The 18567-nt window shown below is 53.7% G+C and overlaps 10 protein-coding genes across 10 annotated transcripts; 5 read left to right on the top strand and 5 right to left on the bottom strand.

Moving 5' to 3' along the window:
• Positions 1-2010: 2010 nt before the first annotated feature.
• On the bottom strand, positions 2011-3115 carry M409DRAFT_25507 (uncharacterized protein; the record flags this gene model as incomplete). Its single annotated transcript, XM_033807723.1, has 2 exons — positions 2011-2820; positions 2873-3115. The coding sequence occupies 2 exons, from the start codon at positions 3113-3115 to the stop codon at positions 2011-2013; spliced, it is 1053 nt and encodes a 350-aa protein (XP_033665050.1).
• Positions 3116-3846: 731 nt separating this feature from the next.
• M409DRAFT_25506 (uncharacterized protein) lies at positions 3847-5555 on the top strand (the record flags this gene model as incomplete). The annotated part of the gene is made up of 2 exons (XM_033807722.1): positions 3847-4681; positions 4729-5555. The coding sequence occupies 2 exons, from the start codon at positions 3847-3849 to the stop codon at positions 5553-5555; spliced, it is 1662 nt and encodes a 553-aa protein (XP_033665049.1).
• A 206-nt stretch (positions 5556-5761) lies between these two features.
• M409DRAFT_25505 (uncharacterized protein) lies at positions 5762-6337 on the bottom strand (the record flags this gene model as incomplete). The annotated part of the gene is made up of 1 exon (XM_033807721.1): positions 5762-6337. One exon carries the CDS (start codon positions 6335-6337, stop codon positions 5762-5764), a length of 576 nt encoding a protein of 191 aa, XP_033665048.1.
• Positions 6338-6638: 301 nt separating this feature from the next.
• M409DRAFT_68061 (uncharacterized protein) lies at positions 6639-7900 on the top strand (the record flags this gene model as incomplete). Its single annotated transcript, XM_033817672.1, has 2 exons — positions 6639-6733; positions 6784-7900. The coding sequence occupies 2 exons, from the start codon at positions 6639-6641 to the stop codon at positions 7898-7900; spliced, it is 1212 nt and encodes a 403-aa protein (XP_033665047.1).
• Positions 7901-8016: 116 nt separating this feature from the next.
• On the bottom strand, positions 8017-8787 carry M409DRAFT_68060 (uncharacterized protein; the record flags this gene model as incomplete). Its single annotated transcript, XM_033817671.1, has 3 exons — positions 8017-8185; positions 8233-8530; positions 8598-8787. The coding sequence occupies 3 exons, from the start codon at positions 8785-8787 to the stop codon at positions 8017-8019; spliced, it is 657 nt and encodes a 218-aa protein (XP_033665046.1).
• A 595-nt stretch (positions 8788-9382) lies between these two features.
• M409DRAFT_56860 (uncharacterized protein) lies at positions 9383-11074 on the bottom strand (the record flags this gene model as incomplete). Its single annotated transcript, XM_033813424.1, has 1 exon — positions 9383-11074. The coding sequence occupies one exon, from the start codon at positions 11072-11074 to the stop codon at positions 9383-9385; it is 1692 nt and encodes a 563-aa protein (XP_033665045.1).
• Positions 11075-11378: 304 nt separating this feature from the next.
• Positions 11379-12515, bottom strand: M409DRAFT_25501 (uncharacterized protein; the record flags this gene model as incomplete). Its single annotated transcript, XM_033807720.1, has 1 exon — positions 11379-12515. One exon carries the CDS (start codon positions 12513-12515, stop codon positions 11379-11381), a length of 1137 nt encoding a protein of 378 aa, XP_033665044.1.
• A 1155-nt stretch (positions 12516-13670) lies between these two features.
• On the top strand, positions 13671-14571 carry M409DRAFT_68058 (uncharacterized protein; the record flags this gene model as incomplete). Its single annotated transcript, XM_033817670.1, has 2 exons — positions 13671-13836; positions 13913-14571. 2 exons carry the CDS (start codon positions 13671-13673, stop codon positions 14569-14571), a joined length of 825 nt encoding a protein of 274 aa, XP_033665043.1.
• A 442-nt stretch (positions 14572-15013) lies between these two features.
• On the top strand, positions 15014-16457 carry M409DRAFT_68057 (uncharacterized protein; the record flags this gene model as incomplete). Its single annotated transcript, XM_033817669.1, has 2 exons — positions 15014-16242; positions 16295-16457. The coding sequence occupies 2 exons, from the start codon at positions 15014-15016 to the stop codon at positions 16455-16457; spliced, it is 1392 nt and encodes a 463-aa protein (XP_033665042.1).
• A 642-nt stretch (positions 16458-17099) lies between these two features.
• Positions 17100-18275, top strand: M409DRAFT_56858 (uncharacterized protein; the record flags this gene model as incomplete). The annotated part of the gene is made up of 2 exons (XM_033813423.1): positions 17100-17145; positions 17206-18275. 2 exons carry the CDS (start codon positions 17100-17102, stop codon positions 18273-18275), a joined length of 1116 nt encoding a protein of 371 aa, XP_033665041.1.
• Between the last annotated feature and the right edge of the window lie 292 nt (positions 18276-18567).

Raw genomic sequence — 18567 nt, 5'->3', positions numbered from 1 at the left:
TTGCAAAATTCCATGCATATGCTCTTCGCGTCCAACAAGGAAGTGCGAGCCAGCAAGCGACAGATGGCCACTCTCGGCCAGAAACACCTAGGGATCGTCGCAACGTGGTAGTGTGCAGACGGTCATGGCAGCTCGTTGAAAGCGCCCTAACGTCATCCAGCAAGCCACCCGTCGGGTATGGTTGTCGGGCATGCACTGTCGATTGATTTAGTGCCCACCGGCACCTGCTGGCGATCAAGGGATGCGGCAGGAGTGCCTCCCGCGTCCTGCAGACAGCCTTACGAATTACGAGAAGCATTTTCCACCCTCCAGCAGAGAAACCAACTGCATCGTGGGAATGTTAGTGATGGAACGGTACCATCTGAAGACAATGTTGAGTACGCTTCTCGCATCTAGCTGCGTTGGAGCTGATGACAGCTGATTGTTGGATTTTTTCGGCCGCCGTTACCCACGCCCAGCATCCCACTCAGGGCGCAGGGTTAGCAGAAAGTATAAAATAACATCATCGAAGTGTCAAATATGCTCAACCCATCGAAACTATAACTCCGTCGCACGAAAGCTAGAGCTCGGCGGAGGGCTGCATCTTCCAACAATTGGCGAAACGGTCGGTAATCTTATCTTTTAGATCTCAGACGGCTCCTGCACCATGGTCTCACCATCAGACTTTCACATGCTGATGCAGGATGTTTTCAGCCAAGTCAGACTTGCGCTGTTGAGAGTCAACCAAACCCTTGCAGTCCCCGAGCAACGTGGGCAAACGAGGCCATCCAAACTTTCTGTCCGGTGAACAGCAATTGCTCTGTTAAGAGACGTTAAGCGAAATCGTTCGCTTCAGTAAAGATGATCGACCCGACAATGATGTTATGTCTCCTGTCTGTAGCCACGAGGTCGACGAGAACAGCCTGATTGAATCTACTCTCTCGCTTCAACCAACGACGGGGACAGACCGTCCAAGTCTGTTGGCGAATCTCGGTAGCTTACCAATGCCTGGTCGTCATCAGACGCCTTGAGATCAGGCACTCCATAAGCAACGCTGATGATACGTGGTGTCATGGCTCGTATCAATGTGCGCATGCGCGCTGTAGTTGTTTCGATCCCTCGTTGTCTTTGTTGCTCTGTGGAGATCGTGATCGCGAGATTGGTTCTTGGACTCAACGACCGATGTGTTGCATACACAGACGCAGGATTTCTTGGTCATAGATAACGAGTGGACCTCATCCATATCCACAAGGCCAGCCATGACGTAAAACCGTGGGTGAAGTCGAGCGGCCGGCAATTTGAAGGTGGGCGCATACATCGATTATTCCCAGCGATCGAAGAATGTAAGAAACTTTGGAACGAGGATATCGAAAACTGATCTTTATCTGCGGCAACGTTCGCACATCGACTTCACATACCAAGGCCTTGGCTATGGGTCCTGTGTGTTGTCGGAATCCGGCCCTGCCAGAACTCTGTCGAAAAAGAAGCTAGCGATTGGCTCCAACGGTGCAGCTATACGACGACTTGCTTTTGTACAAGCGTCCGGAGTCAAACCAAGCCACCACCGGGGCTTGGTCGCCGGGTCGGGGACTTCCTTAGCGGGAACGAAGTCGATGAGCAGAAAGACGTCTGATGTCGTGCGCGCCCGAGGTTCGTTGAGGATGAATAGACTTCGTCACTTCCAAGACTTCTTATCTCAACGCCAAGCAGATCCTTCGTCCGATTTGCTGGTCTGAGTCTAGCTTCTTGTGAAAGGCTATTTAGCGCTATCATTGGCCAAGAAGAGCCTGGACTTTCCCAATGTAGCAGTCGGATCACCTCACTTCTCCATGGTAACACACAGGACTAAGTCACGCAGCGTCTGTCGATACCAATGTTCTTCGTCTTGGGAGAGTGCAAAGTGCGGAGTTGGTGAATTCACTTCAACAAACAAGAAGAAATAGTTCGTAATCTAGTCTATAGTCTATACGCACTGAACGCTTGGCAATATTCTGACTCGCTGATGCTTTTCAATAGTCAATTGGCTGAGCTCTACAACTTTAACCTTGGGATGTACGCTTCACCCTTGAAAAGGCGCTGCGCTGTAGTCAAGATGCTGACTTTTTCAAGCTCCACCGAATTGTCTTGGCCAAGCATGTTGTACACCTCGGCCTCGTTGAAGCCGCTGGGATGTGCAATGGTCTTGTGAACGCCTCCCAGCTCGATACCGTCGAGGGGAGGTAGGCCGCGAGCCTCCTGTGCTAATTTCGACGCGACTGTTCCTGGGTGGGAAAGCGCAGCGCTCAGTGCGATGGTGCCCGTCAACTGACAGCTTGGGTGAGGCTTCCCCAGGCTGTAAGGGACGATGCGAATGTCGGCCTGCTGTTGATGTGGTCCGGGACGGTAGAGCAGAGCAATTTTGGGGATTGGACGAAGCTTGTGGGCTTCTTCAGGTGACGTTGCGATGCCCATAAGGACAGCTGCTTGGCAACGGATTGCCTCCATCATGCCGAGTACCTTAGGATCGGCGTGACCCAACTCCAGAATGTGTTCAGGCAAGGATGTTGCATCCACAAAAACGAAAGGATTCGCAGCATCTATGAGGCTGACGCGTGCTGAGATGACTTCTGGGGTGTCGGCGATCTTGACCTTGATGATATCTGTGGCATTACCAGTAGGGCAGAACTTGCGTGGGCCGATAGTGCCAGCAGGTTTGAGCCATGACATTTTCAGCGGCGAGCCAGTTCCAGAGTAACCGCTGATACGATGGTCACCATCGGCCTTGTATCGACCGTACTGGTCGACGGCGAGGATCTGCTCGATGATGGCGCCGGTGTTGGTGTCGTGGACACGAACGACAGCCTGAGAGATCGTTAAGCATTTCGACTTTCTCGTTGGTTGAGATCTCACTTACGTTGTTCCTTCCAGTTGGCCTGACGAGTCGTTCTTCAAGAGCAAACGGACCAACACCGCTGCAGATATTGCCACAGCTTCCGCTCATGTCGACTTTGTTCTCGCCAACGCCCACTTGGGCAAATGTATAGTCGACGTCAGCATCAGGGCGTGATGGAGGCGAGATGATGGCGGCCTTGGACGTTGTTGATGTAGCACCGCCTACTCCATCAAGCTGGCGTCGGTCTCCGTTGTGAGAGCCCATGATGGAACTGATGATCCCAGGCCATGCAGCTTTCGATCTGGGAAGATGGTGGGCGTGAAGAAAAATGCCTCGAGAAGTGCCAGCTCGCATGAGAACGGCTGGCACGACAGGGGTGCTGGTAGCCCTGAGAGGTTCGGGGGCATATCTGGCAGCGATTGTACTTGTTGGTGGAAAGACGATGAACTGCTCGACTGCGCTCGCGGCTCTGGTAGCCAAAGACTGAACGATAGAGGCCGACATTTTCGAAACGAATAAACGCGATACAGACTCAGAATGCTTTGGGTATCTTGGTGGAGCAGAGAGCGTGAGTCTGTAGGCTCTGCCATCGTCTTATGGCCGTCCCTCGCCCTATCGAGGACGAGCCTTGAACCCTGACCATTGCATCAGCCTTTGGGGACCCGCCAAAACGCTGTCTGTCGCAATACCCTCAGCCCGAGCCAGCCAAGTCGATCTAGGAGTTTTAGATGTGGCGGTTGAGAAGCTACAAACTCAAGCCTGTTTAAGGTTTGTCGAGTGAAAGACGGAGCCTTGGCTGCCCTTCAACCTTTTTCGGACATCATCAGCCCCCGATGTCACCTCGATCGCAGTGTGCAGATGCCACTCTGTCTTTCACGTGCATTTATGATGAAAGAGCACATATCCTGTCTGGGCTCTTCTCCGAGCTCTTTAACTTCTCGTCGAGGAACTTTCCTGCTGCGATTGTTGCACCATACGCTCATCTTTCACACACCATGGCCACCTCGCGACAGGCCGCTGCAGAAGGTCAACTCGTTGACCAGACGAACATTCTGCCCAAAGGACGTTTGTTGATTTTGTACACGACTTTATCGTTATCGCTTTTCATCTGCTATGCCGACCAGAATGGAATTGCTGTTGCCTTGCCGACGGTCGCTCGAGAACTCAACGCGGCCAACACAATCTCGTGGGCCGGGACGTCGGCTTTGATCGCAAACACTGTCTTCCAGGTCCTCTATGGTCGACTTTCCGACATTTTCGGCAGGAAGGTCGTGTACCTGTCAGCGATCGTCCTTTTGGTCATTGCCGACATTCTGTGCTCGATTGCGCCGAATGCAGAGTCACTTTATGTCTTCCGAGCCTTGGCAGGTATCGCGAACGGAGGCATCAACAGCTTGACGATGATGATTGTCTCGGATGTTGTGACTTTGAAGCAACGAGGAAAATACCAAGGCATACTTGGTGCTTTCATCGGACTGGGGAACACTTTTGGACCTTTGGTGATGGCCGCCTTCGCTCAAGGTTCGACATGGCGGGGCTTCTTTTATCTCCTGGCTCCAATGGGCGCACTTTGCGCAATCTCTGGGTGGTTCCTGGTACCTAGCAAGCCTGTCGAGGGTCGTGGCATTGAGAAAGTGAAGCTGATTGACTGGTGGGGTATCCTAACCGGGACCGTTGCTGTTGTCTTTCTCCTGATTCCTATCTCTGGCGGTGGATCCTATTTCGAATGGAGCTCGGCACTGGTCATATCAATGCTCACCATCGGCAGTATCGCTGCTTTGGCGTTTGTTGGGGTAGAGCGCTGGGTCGCCAGGCTTCCAATGACACCTCGTAAGCAATCATACTCCACCACCCCAGGCTGAGCTAACACTATGTAGTGTCGATGTTCAGCAACATACCCATAGCAGCTATGCTATCGCAGAATTTCCTGTTCGGGATGGCGTACTATTCAGAGCTCTATTACATTCCGCTCTATCTGGAGAATGTCCGCGGATATACGCCGCTAGTGTCTGCCGCTCTGACCGTCCCACTGGTCATTGCGCAGGCGAGCATCAGTGCCGTTTCTGGTCAGTACATAAGTCGCATGGGCCGCTATGGCGAAGTCTTGTGGAGCGGCTTTGGTATGTGGCTTCTCGGCGCTGGCCTGATGATTATGTTCAATCGTGGCACTTCTATTGTTGCGATTGTCTTCATCAACCTGGTGACTGGCCTTGGTGTTGGAAACGTCTTCCAGCCTATCCTCGTGGCTCTGCAGGCGCATGCACCAAAGGCTCAGCGTGCAGTCATCATCTCGAACCGCAACTTTCTACGATCGCTTGGTGGTGCCGTTGGCCTGGCCATCAGTGCTGCCGTTATGCAAGCCTCCCTGGCAGCAGCTCTACCGGATGAACTGTCATACATCGCGAGCAGCACCTATTCTAGAGTGGATCTAGCATCCTACACCACGGACGAGAGGAATCAGATCCTGGACGCCTACAGCTCAGCGTTGAGGACAGTTTTCATCTGGTTGACTCCGTTAGTGGGGTTGTGCCTCGTCCTTTGTATACTGGTGAAGGATCAAGGGTTGGAACAGAAGGAAGGCCCGAGCGAAAAGGGCCCTGATGTTGAGAACCCCAAGCATGATGTCGACGGTCGCGAGTCTGATAGTGAGGACCATAAGTCTGACAGCGAGGGTCGCAAATCCGGCATCGACGGCGAAAAGTGAGCTATAGATTGGGCGCACCGGCGTTGAAAAGCAGGACTATCAGATAGATTGCTGTACGAGAACCTTGATTATCTTCTGAACGATGCGTTGAGATCAGACCTGGTTTCGAGTGCTTTCTTGTCAAGTTCGCAACCCTGGGCACCGCCTGAGCTTCCAATGTAGTCGGAATAGACTCGTGTTGTCCGTCTTTCCACTCTGCGGCCGAATCATGGCGTCGTCTTTCGCCTGAAGTACTCAAAGGCCAAGAGTATGGTGCGTTCAACCTCGGTCGACGTGAAGTCCAGATCCACTCCACCGGCAAACTTTGCTTTCACTTCGTCCTCCGTAGCCCACACGAAGTTTTGATGCTCTTGGGGATCCAGCTTCACCGAAGTAGGACCTCCATTCTCGGCCTGCACTTGTATGGCGAAGTTGAATTGGCATACCCGCTTGCCACTCCGACTAACGAAGAGGTGAGGGTCTCCCACCGCGCCATCAATGTGCGCTGCTTCAAGGCCAGCTTCTTCTCGGAGCTCTCGAGCGGCAGCATGGAGAATGCTCTCGTCCTCGTCATCGCAGGCACCGCCTGGAGGCTCCCATTTGTTCGGGTTTGAATCGCTCGCTGCACGCTGAAGGAGCAGGATACGTGGACCGCCGGAGCTTTTGGTATCTACCACTATCGCAGCAGTCGCTATGAATTCATATGATGCATTTGGACGAGAGCCGAGGTAGGCCTCCTTTGAGACGGCGAAATCTTCAAGGGATGGATCGTAGTCGAAGCCAGAAGTCGAGCGCTCGGTCATTGCAGCACTTTGACAGTCATAGTCCCAAACTGAAGAATGTCTGAAGATGGTGTCTTGCCGTACCCTCCGGTGCCGATGGAATCGGACAGAGGTTGCAGAGTTGCGGGGAGAAAGAGGAGAAGAGGTGAATGGGCGGCCACCCATGCAGCCAGCCGCTCGCTGCCGATCAAAACAAGCCAATCAACACTCACTTTCGGGGACCCTGAAACTCAAATCGCCACGATCGCGTCGCAAGCGCGACTTCAATCTAGATTTCGCGACAACCTCTCTGCACCCTACACCCCTTTCGAACACCACCAAGATGGGCGCCCTCAACCTCGCAGAATGGCAGAAGCTGCCTGTCAGTCTCACGGAGCTCTGCATCAACACAACCCTGAGATGCGGGCAATCTTTCAGGTACCCTCAGCAGCGAAACCACCCCTTAGACTCTCACTAACAAGATACAGATGGCGGAAGAACGACGCTGGCGTCTGGTCTATCGCCCTACATAACCGCATCCTGTCCCTCCATCAAGATCCCGAATACCTCTACTACCGCTCCATACCTCCGACATCACTCCAAGCCCCGCCAACGCCACCTTCATCCAAGCCGCCCTCAGTGCCAGAAGAATCCGCAGATGATGATACTCTGGATCTGATCAAGCACTACTTCAAACTGGATCCGAACCTCACAGAGCTCTATCGACAATGGTCATCCTCAGATCCCAACTTCGCCAAGAAAGCACCTAAATTCACGGGGATCCGCATCATGAAACAGGATGCCTGGGAGGCGCTCATTGGATTCATCTGCAGCAGTAACAACAACATCTCCAGGATCTCGCAGATGGTGCATAAGCTATGTATCAACTATGGGCCACTGCTGGGCCATCTAGACGACGAGCCCTATCACGACTTCCCTGAGCCCGATGCTCTTGCTCAGGACGGCGTGGAAGCTACATTGCGAAATCTGGGCTTTGGGTATAGAGCCAAGTACATTCATCAGACAGCACGTATGGTGGTCTCAAAACCCTCTGGCTGGCTCGACTCGCTCCGCAATCCAGAGTCGCCCGCCTTCGGTCTGAAAGCGTCTCCAGGTGGCGAGTGGGACGATGCAGGTCGAGAAGGCTATCGTTCGGCCCATGAAGAGCTTCTTACTCTCCAAGGCGTAGGCCCCAAAGTCGCCGACTGTGTTTGCTTGATGGGTCTCGGATGGGGCGAAGCAATCCCAGTTGATACCCACGTCTGGCAAATCGCCCAAAGGGACTACAAGTTTGGCAAAGGGAAGCATTCGAGTCTGACAAAACAGACTTACGATGCGATTGGGAATAAGTTCCGAAGCTTGTGGGGCAGGGAAGCTGGATGGGCGCAGTCGGTGTTGTTCACGGCGAATTTGAGAGCATTCAGTGAGCGGCTTGTTGCGAAGGATGAAAAGGAAGTAGTCAAAGTGGAAGACAATGGCGAGACGGTGGTGAAGAGGGAGAAAATAATGGAAAAGGCTATTAAGAGAGAACACGAGGAAGATGAAGTGAAGGCCATTGAAGTTGAAGAGAAGGTAGTCCGATCGAAGCGAAGAAGGCGGAATTGAACGGTATGTTTCTGATACCACAAGAGCGACAGCCTCCCGAGTCCAGAATTCTAGCCAGTACATACCCACCACCGCATCAGACCATCGTCTCAGCGCAAACCCAGTCTCCCGCCCCATCACGCCGGCAACCCGCCCAAATAACACCTCGACCCCACCGCCCCCTGCACAAGACTCGTCTCATTCACACACCTAGGCACCAACAACACCTCCGCACACCCCTCGGGCGTCTCCCCCTCCTCCCTCCGATAAAACACCCTCGGACCATAAATATCCCCCTCAACCCAACTCGTAAAAAACGTCCCATCCCCCTCCCCATACCTCAAATGCAACACCCCTCCTCCCCCTCATCCGAAATCTCGAACCCCTTCATCCTCGGCTCATTCCCACAAGCATTCGCCGTCCAACCAACATCCCTCCTCCCGGACTCGTCCGCGTCCACAATGAGCATTGACGACAAGCCAGAGATATACCCGGCGAGCGTCTGGCCTTTCTCGCCGGCCGAGGGGTCCGTGGCGTTGAGACTCCAGCGCTGGTAGCCGCATTGCTCGCCGGAGCAGTGCGTGGGGCTGATGTAGGAGGTGAAGACGAGTCGGTTGAAGCAGTCGGTTGTCCAGGTGCCGGAGGCGCGGCCTAGGAATGCATTTATTAGTCGATGAGGGCTTTGGGGTTGGAATTGGGATGGGGGATAGATACACACCGCTGGTGGGACGGAGAGGTTGGGATTTGTCGATGGCGGCGTTGGGGTAGGGGCCTGTGAGGGAGCCGGAGGTGATGTAGGGATAAAGGACAAAGGTAGGGGAGGTGGAGATGGGAGGGTTTTGGGCGAGGGTTGAGGTTGCGAGAGAGAGGGTGGTCAAAAGACTTGCGAGTGATAATGAGGGAGCCATTGTTGCGGTGTTTTCTGTACAATGGAGATTTGCAAGAGAAGGGCGTGCGTTGATACTTATCCTCTCTGGCCTACACCCATGCATGCATTCCAGAACTTCTTCAGCCTCACGCAATGGATCGTTTTCACGGTTACACCACGCCAGCTGAAGGATCTCGTGCCTGGCTACGAGCATCTAATAAGAAGGATTGTCGTCCGCCATGGTCTCAGCGTGTGGGTCGAATGGAGACAGAAATAGCTTTGCAATATGTATTAGCGGGCTGGGATTCTCTTCGCTTCGAGACAGCACAGCAACCATGACTCGGACTGTCCGAGGAGGCAGCGAGTTGACGATTACCATGATTTAATGCGTGAGTAAATGCTCTTTGGATACGTGACTTCGCTGTCTTGCGCTGGATGAGCAGCGATGGTGAAATCTCCCCATTCCTCCATTCCCAAAGAGCTGAAGGGGTATTCTTTTTCTCATGGTAACACAATTGCCTCCAGCACTCGTTCCCGTTCAGAGGGTGAGGTCCGTTTGCCACACAAATGAGATAACGCCGAACCCATTCTATGCGTCTATATCCAACAACGCCCCGCCCAGACCGCTAGATCCTCTACTTCGTCTCAACCTTTTCCTTGGTTGGAGACGGACCTTCCGCTGTACCAGCACTGGACGCCTCGAGCTGTCGCTCCTCTTCTGCCTTGATGGGTCTCTCAAATTTGGCCTGCTGTCGCTCGAGATCGGATTCAGCCTCTTGCATATCAGCCGCTTGCTGTTGCGAAAGTGCGGCCTCCTGTCTCTGCTCTTCGTCCTTCTCATCAATGTCTTCCTTATCACTAACGTTCTGAGCCTCACGTCCTCCAGCTTTCTGCTGCTCGGTTTGCTCGTTCTCTTCCTGGATAAGCTCTTGCTGTTCCTTGATGACCTGCAGTCTCTGCTTGTTGGTGGTGGCACCTTCGGCGTTGTGCACCTCCAGTTCAATTTCATGGAACAGCTCTTCTGGAATGCTGGACAGCACGGCCTGCAGAGCAGAAAGCTGGCTATCGAATTCGGTCTCCTTGCCCTGAGCGTACATGAAAGCATTACTCAACACGAGCAAGGTGCTAGGGACGCCGTACTTGAGACGAAGGTCCAGCCACAGTTGGAGGTCGTCCCGAAGGCGACCTGGGCTCATGCCGTGTGTTCGCAGACCACGTGCAGCACAAGCGGTCTGAAGTTCTGGAACGGACAGCGACTCGACACCTTCGTAGCTGATGGCACGGTCATCGCGCTTGATCTGTCTCATGCGGTGGCGGATCTGGTATCGCAGCATGGCATCCGTCCCAAAGGTGGAGAGATTCATGTACCGGCAAATACCGACGAGTTGTGGTCGTGAAAGGTTGTCCAGGGTCAAATCATCCTTGAAAAGCTTACAAACTTTGATGACGTCCGCCTTAGTTGGCTCTTCACCGGTGGCACGCAACTTCCGGAAGAACTCGGTGAACTCCTCCTTTTGCGCTGTGGCCTGTGAAATGGGGAGACCAGACTCCCGCATGGTTTGTCGCAAGAACTTGGAGACCTCTTTCCTCGACGTCCTAAGTCGAGTGGCTTTATTCTCCTTGCTCTTTGCACCTTCGTATGTGGACGGCAGCAGGTTAGGGAACAGTCTCAACGCCACGGGAAGCAATAACTCGGCGAATGGAACGATGACGAACACCGAGAATGGAATCAGTCGTCCAATGTCTTGCACAGTTCTGGTAAGTTGTCGATGTTCTCTGCGGGTGAGCTCGTATCCCGCCGCCATCTTCAAGGCCAGTTTGGAAGAAATTTTCACTTCCGTGGCCAAAAGCTTCGTCCCATCCCAGTAATGTTGTGCCTCATGCTTGACTTTCTGCCAGATGGTCAACTTCTTCTTGTCCTCCTTCTTGGCGACCTCTTTGCTCTGGCCAGCCTTTTCCTCTGCAGCTTTCTGAGCGGCTAGCTCGTTGAGCGCCGCCTGCTCCGCTGCCTGTGTCGGTGCGCTTTCCGATGGCTTTGCTGTGGGTATCTTGACTACCGCGTCTGCGCCGGCGGAAGCTGATGAGGCGGCTTTGTCCTTCTCCTGATCCTTCGGGAGAGGCTTCTTAGCCTGCTCGAGGTTGAACCCGGGTGGCGGCTGGCCATCTGTGCTTCTCTGAGAAGTGTCTGTCGATACAGCCTGTCGTGGGACCAAGATGGCGATGGCGGGCAACTGGCGAGGAAATCGGGCAGCTCGTTGGAATGCTGTTCTGTTGCCACTGCGTAGCAATACAGGCGCAAGTTGCGCAGAGTAGCGGGAGTTCATCATGCTGGCCGGCAGCACGGAGGAATGCCGTGTGGTAGTCACACAGCGACGTCGATGTGCGATGGATGATGGTGATGGCGGTTGTGGTGAGGAGGATGGTGTTGAGGGAGAAACGTTCCTGCCGAAGTGATGATCAGGGACCGGCGTTAAGCTTTGCGGGCTGGCCCGGCACGTGCGAGCTAAATCTGGTCGACACCCATGTCCCTACAGTCAAACCTCTCTATAACAGTAGCGTGGTGATATCATATTTCTATCGTTATAACAAGGTATCGTTATATAGAGACATCACGTGCAGCAGTCTTGGCATTCAGCCTGCTCCAAAATATAATGATATCTCCTGCTGTTGAAGGCCAACTACGGCTCTTTGTTGGACCACTTTCTCGTACTTGTCAAGGCTCTGTAGCCAGCTGCTATTGCAATCATCAGATTGCTCTTCATGGAGCCGTAGCTGCCTTAACAACTTCAAAGCCTGAGATGCATGTATACGTGGTAGTTGTTCAACCTCCTCTTGATCTGACTCCTCAGGGGGAATAGGCTCAAACTGCTGAGCTATCTGCTCAGCAAGGTCGTCGAGGTTATCTACAACATCCTCCTCTGGCACGTAGAGAAGCTGTTGAATGCTCATTCGTTGACGAATGACTTGCTGTTGTTGGAGACCTTGTAACTGCTGCTCAAGTAGAGCAAGTGCTTCACTTGCCTGAGCTGGTAATGTGCTTTGTTGCTGCATATAAGGCTGTGCCTGTAATGCAATAGCTGAGTGATTCCAGCAGTTTGTGATTGTTTGAGTTGATACCTCATGCCAGGCTCTGATTACGAAGCGGATAGCCTTAAGCAGGTTCATTGTCTTGAGTGGATCTCGCTCTTCTTCAACCTCATCTGCCATATAACGGAGCCAGTGCCGTCGATAACAGGCCTTGAATGTAGCAATAATGCCTTGATCCAGCGGCTGAGACTTGCTTGTTGTATTTGGTGGAAGCCAGACAACCTCAGTATTACGAAGACCGTATTCAGCAGGCAGTGTATCAAGCTCGTTGACAGCAGTCTCGTGAGCACTGAAGTTATCCATAACTAAGACCACCCTTCGGCCACTCATCTGGCTATCAAACCAGCGAAGCCATTGTAGCATGATTGGGCCAGTCATCCAGCTCTTCTTGTTGGCTCGATAGGTGCAGTCTAGTCTCTCAATCTGCACTCCAGCAGCAGCAAAACAACGTGGTCTTTGATAGCGGCCAATAATCCATGGCTGAAGCTTATGACTGCCTGTTGCATTGACACAGTGATGCACTGTTATCCGAACCTTCTCTTTCTTGTGGCCAGGTACTGGTACTGTTGATAACGCACGATCAGGCACCATCTTCCAAAACAAGCCAGTCTCATCACAGTTATACTGATCTTCAAGGGGGTATCGTGCAAGGCGTGCTTGAAGGATCGCAATATCAGCCATCATTGACTGCTCATCAACTCCTGCAGCCTCTCCGTGTCTTCTCCTGTCCTTAATATTGTGCCTGCTCTTGAAACCAGCAAGCCAACCATTACTGAAGGCTGGCTCTTGTAGACCTTGATATTGAGGCAGCCGATGCCAGTACCACCTTGCTCTTGACTTCAAAAGGTCGCCGTTAATTGCGAGTGAGTGCTGATGGCGTGTTACCCACTGGGCAAGGGCATCTTCAAGCTCTGCGTGGTGGATACTACGTTGCTTCTTTCGTGCTGGCTGTACTGCTGTATCGCTCTCAAGGTGACGGTATCGGGCACTAAGGATCTCAGAGACTGTTGCTTGTCGGATAGGCTTGTTGAACTGGCTCTCAAACCAAGTACAGAGCTCCTTTTGTGTGAGTAAAGGGCAGTCTTGATGCTGCTGGCGCAGTGCGAGCTTCTCTGCCTCTGAAAATGCGGTCCTCGGAGGCATGTCTATAACGATAGTTTAGTGAGCAAATCTGAGATACGATCGTTATATAGGTATAGGCAGGAAGAACGATATTTTGCAGTAGGAAAGTTGGTGACAGCTGGCAGTATCGCTATAGCAAGGATATCGTTATATGCAGTATCGCTATAAGGAGGTTTGACTGTATCCCTATCACGACAGCATGTTTATTCATCAGTATACACAACGAGTCTGCTTTCGGCATTCACATGTGTTGGCCTTGTAGACGCTGCTGAGTTACAGCCAATTGTTGCATGGCATGGCGTAAAACTCACCGACCGAGCAACCGAGGGTCGGCGTTAAGCTGGCCGACTTCTCGAAGCTGGAAGGCGTGGAGCGGGTGCGGAGAAGGCGAAGGCGGGCGGCCGATGCGACCAAGCTCATCACCATCAATAATCCGCCGGCTTGTCTCTGATTTCCACAACAACCGTCTCTCTCGCCGTCCTGCGCTGACCCATTCGACCCAGTCACCATCTCCTCCCTCTCCCACACATTCCACCTTCACTCACTCCATTATGGCGCTGTACGGCAGAGGATAACCATCGCACTCCGAAAGCGACTCGCGAGTCCTCACCACCTCCCCCGAATATCGCCTGCCTCACTGACGCTCCCACCGGCCCCCGAAACCCCTTGTCGATAGCACCATCGAGACTGCGGAATACCTGAAAACACATTGTAATGGCAACGTCCAAGCTACGCAAGGCCGCCCGTATCATTCTTATCGGCGCTCCGGGCGTAGGGAAGGGCACCCAGACGGAGCGCCTGCTGCAGCGATTCCCTCAGTTGGCAGCCATTAGCTCTGGTGATCTGTTGAGGGACAATGTTAGGAACAAGACTCCCCTCGGTAGGTCAAGACTCGTGTTCTATGGGCTTTGCGATGCTGCTCGAGGATCGACACTGATGTCGCGTGACCATTACAGGCATTCAAGCCGAAGCACTTATGAAGCGCGGTGCTCTAGTACCTGACAGCATGATTCTTCGATTGATTCGCAATGCTCTCACGACCCGAGGATGGCTCATCCCCGCCGATGGGATACAACCTATCACCTTGAATTCGATGGCCGCGTCAGCCGAGTTGAGCGGTGGAGCCGACAACGATGCCCTGGGTCGCGACGGCTACGTTACGATACCGCCAGAGCTGGATATGGAGTATCGATATAGTGAGCATCCTGATGCGTCCTTCATCCTTGATGGGTTTCCACGGAACGCCGTGCAGGCCACACAGCTGGAGAGCATGGTACCTGTCAACATGGCGATCCACGTCCATACCCCCGCCGAGATCATCGCCGAGCGAATGAGCAACAGATGGGTGCACCCAGCGAGTGGAAGAGTGTATAATACTACTTTCCACGCGCCGAAGGTGGAAGGCAAGGACGATGTTACGGGTGAGCCCTTGATCCAACGCGACGACGACAAGCCAGAAGTTTGGAGATCGCGATTGAAGACATTCGAAGAGAGTAGCCGTGGCTTGTTGGAGCATTACGAAAGCAGGGGTGTATTGTGGAAGGTACAGGGCAATAGCAGTGACGAGATCACGCCAAAGCTGTTCGCAGAGTTTCAGAGGAGATTTGGGTTGTGACGATACGAATGAATTGGGTCGGCGAACGTGTTGTCTTGCAGAGCGCGGCGCGAGGCGTGGATATATCCAGCTCGACTATGCAGTCTGGGAGCAGGAAATGGGAGGCGAGGGAAGCGATCTACCGGCCTCAAAGGGCGCAGGAATGGATTGCGCCGGCGTATGTACTGTACGAGGGCGTGTACAAATGGAACGAATAGTGAATGATTGCTGCATTGGTTGTTATTGTGCTGCCTGGGTCGCACTGCTCACGTGTGGCATCTTTGTCTGAACTCAATGCGATCTCTCAGCCACTCCACGCTTGCGACGTTGTGGTGAGCAGCGCTCGTGCCTCTCAGCTGCGCCCTGATCGACACCCAACTTTAGTTTCACCTCCACCTCTCCTGCTTCTGCCAACTCCCTACCTCCTCCAACACCTTCCTTTTACTACAGCGACAACTACAACATGCCATTCGGACTCAAGAAAGGCGAGAAAGACGGCGAGCTCGACTCCAAGAAGGCCTCGCTCTTCGGCAGTCGCTCCAAGGCCTCCAAATCAGGGTCTCCCGCCCCTGCGTCCAACAACCCATACGCTGTCCCACCGCCCTCGAGCGACCCGTACGCCGCGAGGAACACCAACCCATATGCCACTCAGGCACCACAAAATGACCCGTACATGCGAAGTCAGAGCAGCCTCACACAACCGCCCACAAGCTCATTCGGCAGTCTCACGCTGAATGAGAGCAAGAAGGAGGCACCACCCGGCTATGCCGCTGGCAACGGACCGGCGCCAACCCGCTACGACAAGAGCCCTGTGCCAGCTGATGGATATGGAGGATCCCAACCCAGATACCAGAACAACGGCAACTCGTATGGACAGACTGGTGGATATGGAAGTGATCCATACGGGACTGGCAGCTCTGGACAATCTAGATACGGTGCTGGCGGATATGGTGGACTCGGCAGAACCAACAGCAATGATACCACGACTACAGACGCTGGCAGAAATGCGCTGTTTGGAGATGCGCCCAATCGAGCTGCCACCAGGCCTCCAGAGGATCTGCAACAGCAGGGCGGTGACGCTAGCTACAGCAACACTGGGGGCTACGACTCGACTGAAATGCCAGGTGGATATGGAGCTGGTCCACCACGCGAGCTCACTGCAGAGGAGCAAGAAGAAGAGGACGTTCAGACAGCCAAGTCCGAGATTCGATTTATCAAGCAGCAAGATGTCTCCTCCACCCGTAATGCTCGCCGTATTGCAGAGCAGGCCGAGCAGACTGGTCGTGAGACTCTTGCCCGTCTCGGTGCCCAGGGCGAGCGCATCCACAACACGGAGCGCAACCTCGACATGGCATCCAACCAGAACCGTCTCGCCGAGGAGAAGGCCCGTGAGCTCAAGACCCTCAACCGGTCCATGTTCGCTGTGCATGTTGCGAACCCCTTCACGGCCAAGAAGCGTGAAGAGGCGGCGAACCAGATCGCACTGGAGAAGCACCAAGCAGAGCGTCGACAGGCAGATGCTACTCGATCTGAGGCGTACAGCTCAACTGCGAGAGGGCAACGCCAGCAGCGGGATCTTAACGGCAATGTCGTTCGTCCCTCGGCACAGCGCAACTTGGCTGATCGGTCGAAGTATCAGTTTGAGGCTGACAGTGAGGATGATGAAATGGAGAATGAGATTGAGGACAACTTGTGAGTGTGATATGACTAACACGTCTTTGTTCTATACTGACTCTTCTAATAGGGACGCCATCCACCGCGGTGCTAGAACTCTCAACAACCTTGGTAAGGCCATGGGCGAAGAGATCGACAGCCAGAACAAGCACATCGATCGCATCATTGGCAAGACGGACAAAGTCGACGACCAGATTGCGGTCAACCGAGCGAGGTTGGACAGGATTAGGTAGACTGCCCTCTGTAGCTGTGTTGGCATCTTTGGCGTTGGAACTGAGGCATTAACGTACAGTGGGAGTTGATGGGACCAATGAAAAAGGAACAGCGTACGTGCTGAGGTGGCACTGCATAATAGAGGAACAGTATGACCATCACATGCCTAGACGAGAGCTGGCTTGCACATGTCGAGAAGCATAATCGTGATGCTGGTAATCATTCACTTGGACAAAGCCATTTCAGATGACTCAAGCAAGACTACCATTCCACTGTTGATGCTCCAGGTAGGAAGAACGATCACACGCTTTCCTCAAAGATTGGTAGACGGATTGAGTTCCCTGCGAACAGTTGTAGCCATGTGATTTGAGGCTCCGAATGCAAGCTACGTCAGATTGGGCACTTTTCAGAAGCACCAACCTCTGCTCACCAGGAACATCCCAGCTAGCTGCCGACTTGCCTTGTCCGCAATTATTCAAAGAATGTGAAGCCCGACGTTCAGCCCGCACTTCAACCTGCGTAACGACATCTGATCCTCCGAGTCTTCAACTACCACACACACACCTGCGACTGAGCTTCACTCCACAACTCGACGGCCGACACACCGTCGCTTCTCTTCAATGACCTGAACCACAGCCTGACCGCCTCGCACGCAAGCAACCATGCCGCCGCGGTATTTCAAGAATGATGCGCCGCTGGCGAGGCGAGGTATGAACAAGAACATCATACAACTAGAAACGCATATCCAAAGCTGACTTTCACACACAGATCCTCGCCGCCAACTCGAAGCCTCCCTCACACGCCTCGTAAACGACAACCCACCGAATGAGATCCGCCCCGGCGGCGGCCTCTTCAAAGGCCCGGTCAGCGTCGCCTACGTCTTCCTCGTCCTCCAGCAAATGTACCCCAACCTGGTCATCGAAGGCCACGCCCTGGGCACGTGGTCCGCCGCATACCTCAAGCAAGCACAAGACAACATCGCCAGCTACCCCGGTCCCTCGATCGGCAAGTGTGGCATTACGGACGACATTCTGAGTTTGTTGGCGATTGGGGCGGCGAGCAGTAAAGACGCGGAGATGGCGGCGAACCTGTGCGATTACTCGGCAGAGGCGATTGAGCCTGAGACGGAGAATGAGATGCTGTATGGACGGGCGGGATACCTCTACCTCTTGCGGCTGGTCAAGGCGTCGTTCGTGGACGATCCCAAGACTCTGCAACTCATCACAGATACCCAGGACGACGTGATCGACGTGATCCTCGATTCGCCCCGGCCGTGGAAATGGCGAGGTAAGACCTACATCGGCGCGGTCCACGGCGCCATGGGCATCATCACCCAAGTCGTCCTCACCAACCCCCAGAAATACGCCGAGAAAATGGAGACCGAACTGGCCGTCCTCCTCACCTACCAATACGACAGCGGAAACTTCCCCTCCAGCGTGCCCCCCGAACGCGACCGCCTCGTCCAAGTCTGCCACGGCGCCCCCGGAGTCGTGACATCCCTCCTCAGCATCCGCTCCCACTTCCCCAATCTCCACGAAAAAATCGACAAAGCCATCGCCAAAGGCCGAGAATGCATCCTCGAGCGCGGCCTGCTCACCAAGGAACCCTGCCTGTGCCATGGGATTTCTGGAAACGCGCTCGCCCTGGAGGATGCCGAGTTTGAGCATTTCTTAACGTACACGACAGGCCATGAGATGAAGAGTATGGAGAAGGACGGGATGCTGGAGAAGAGTTCCGCGCCGGAGAGTTTGTTCTTCGGGGAGGCCGGGCGCGCATGGACGTGGGCGGTGGCGGATAAGGAGTTGGAGAAGAGGATTTTGGGGTATAATGATCTTTGAAGAAGAAGAGGGATCAATCACCCAGTCTACGTACGCGCCACGGACACTCCTGAGAGGAGAAGTAGCAAACCACACATATTGAGACGATGAGGAGACGAATCAAGACGACGAACGAACGAACGAACGAACGAATGATGGATCGATGGATGAACGAATGACTTTCCACACGGCCTACGACGAACGATCGACTGACTGCATAGGGAGAGGAAGGGAAAGGACCTTTTTGATTCAGCGAGAGGCGTTTTGTTCATTTCTCGTCTCCAGTTCCTAAGGGAATGGGGCACTGCATTGC

This window comes from Zasmidium cellare, assembly GCF_010093935.1.
Source record: "Zasmidium cellare ATCC 36951 unplaced genomic scaffold M409scaffold_27, whole genome shotgun sequence".
NCBI lineage: Eukaryota > Fungi > Ascomycota > Dothideomycetes > Mycosphaerellales > Mycosphaerellaceae > Zasmidium > Zasmidium cellare.
The sequence above is the reverse complement of the archived record's forward strand: the minus strand, read 5'-3'. Positions and strand labels throughout refer to the sequence as shown.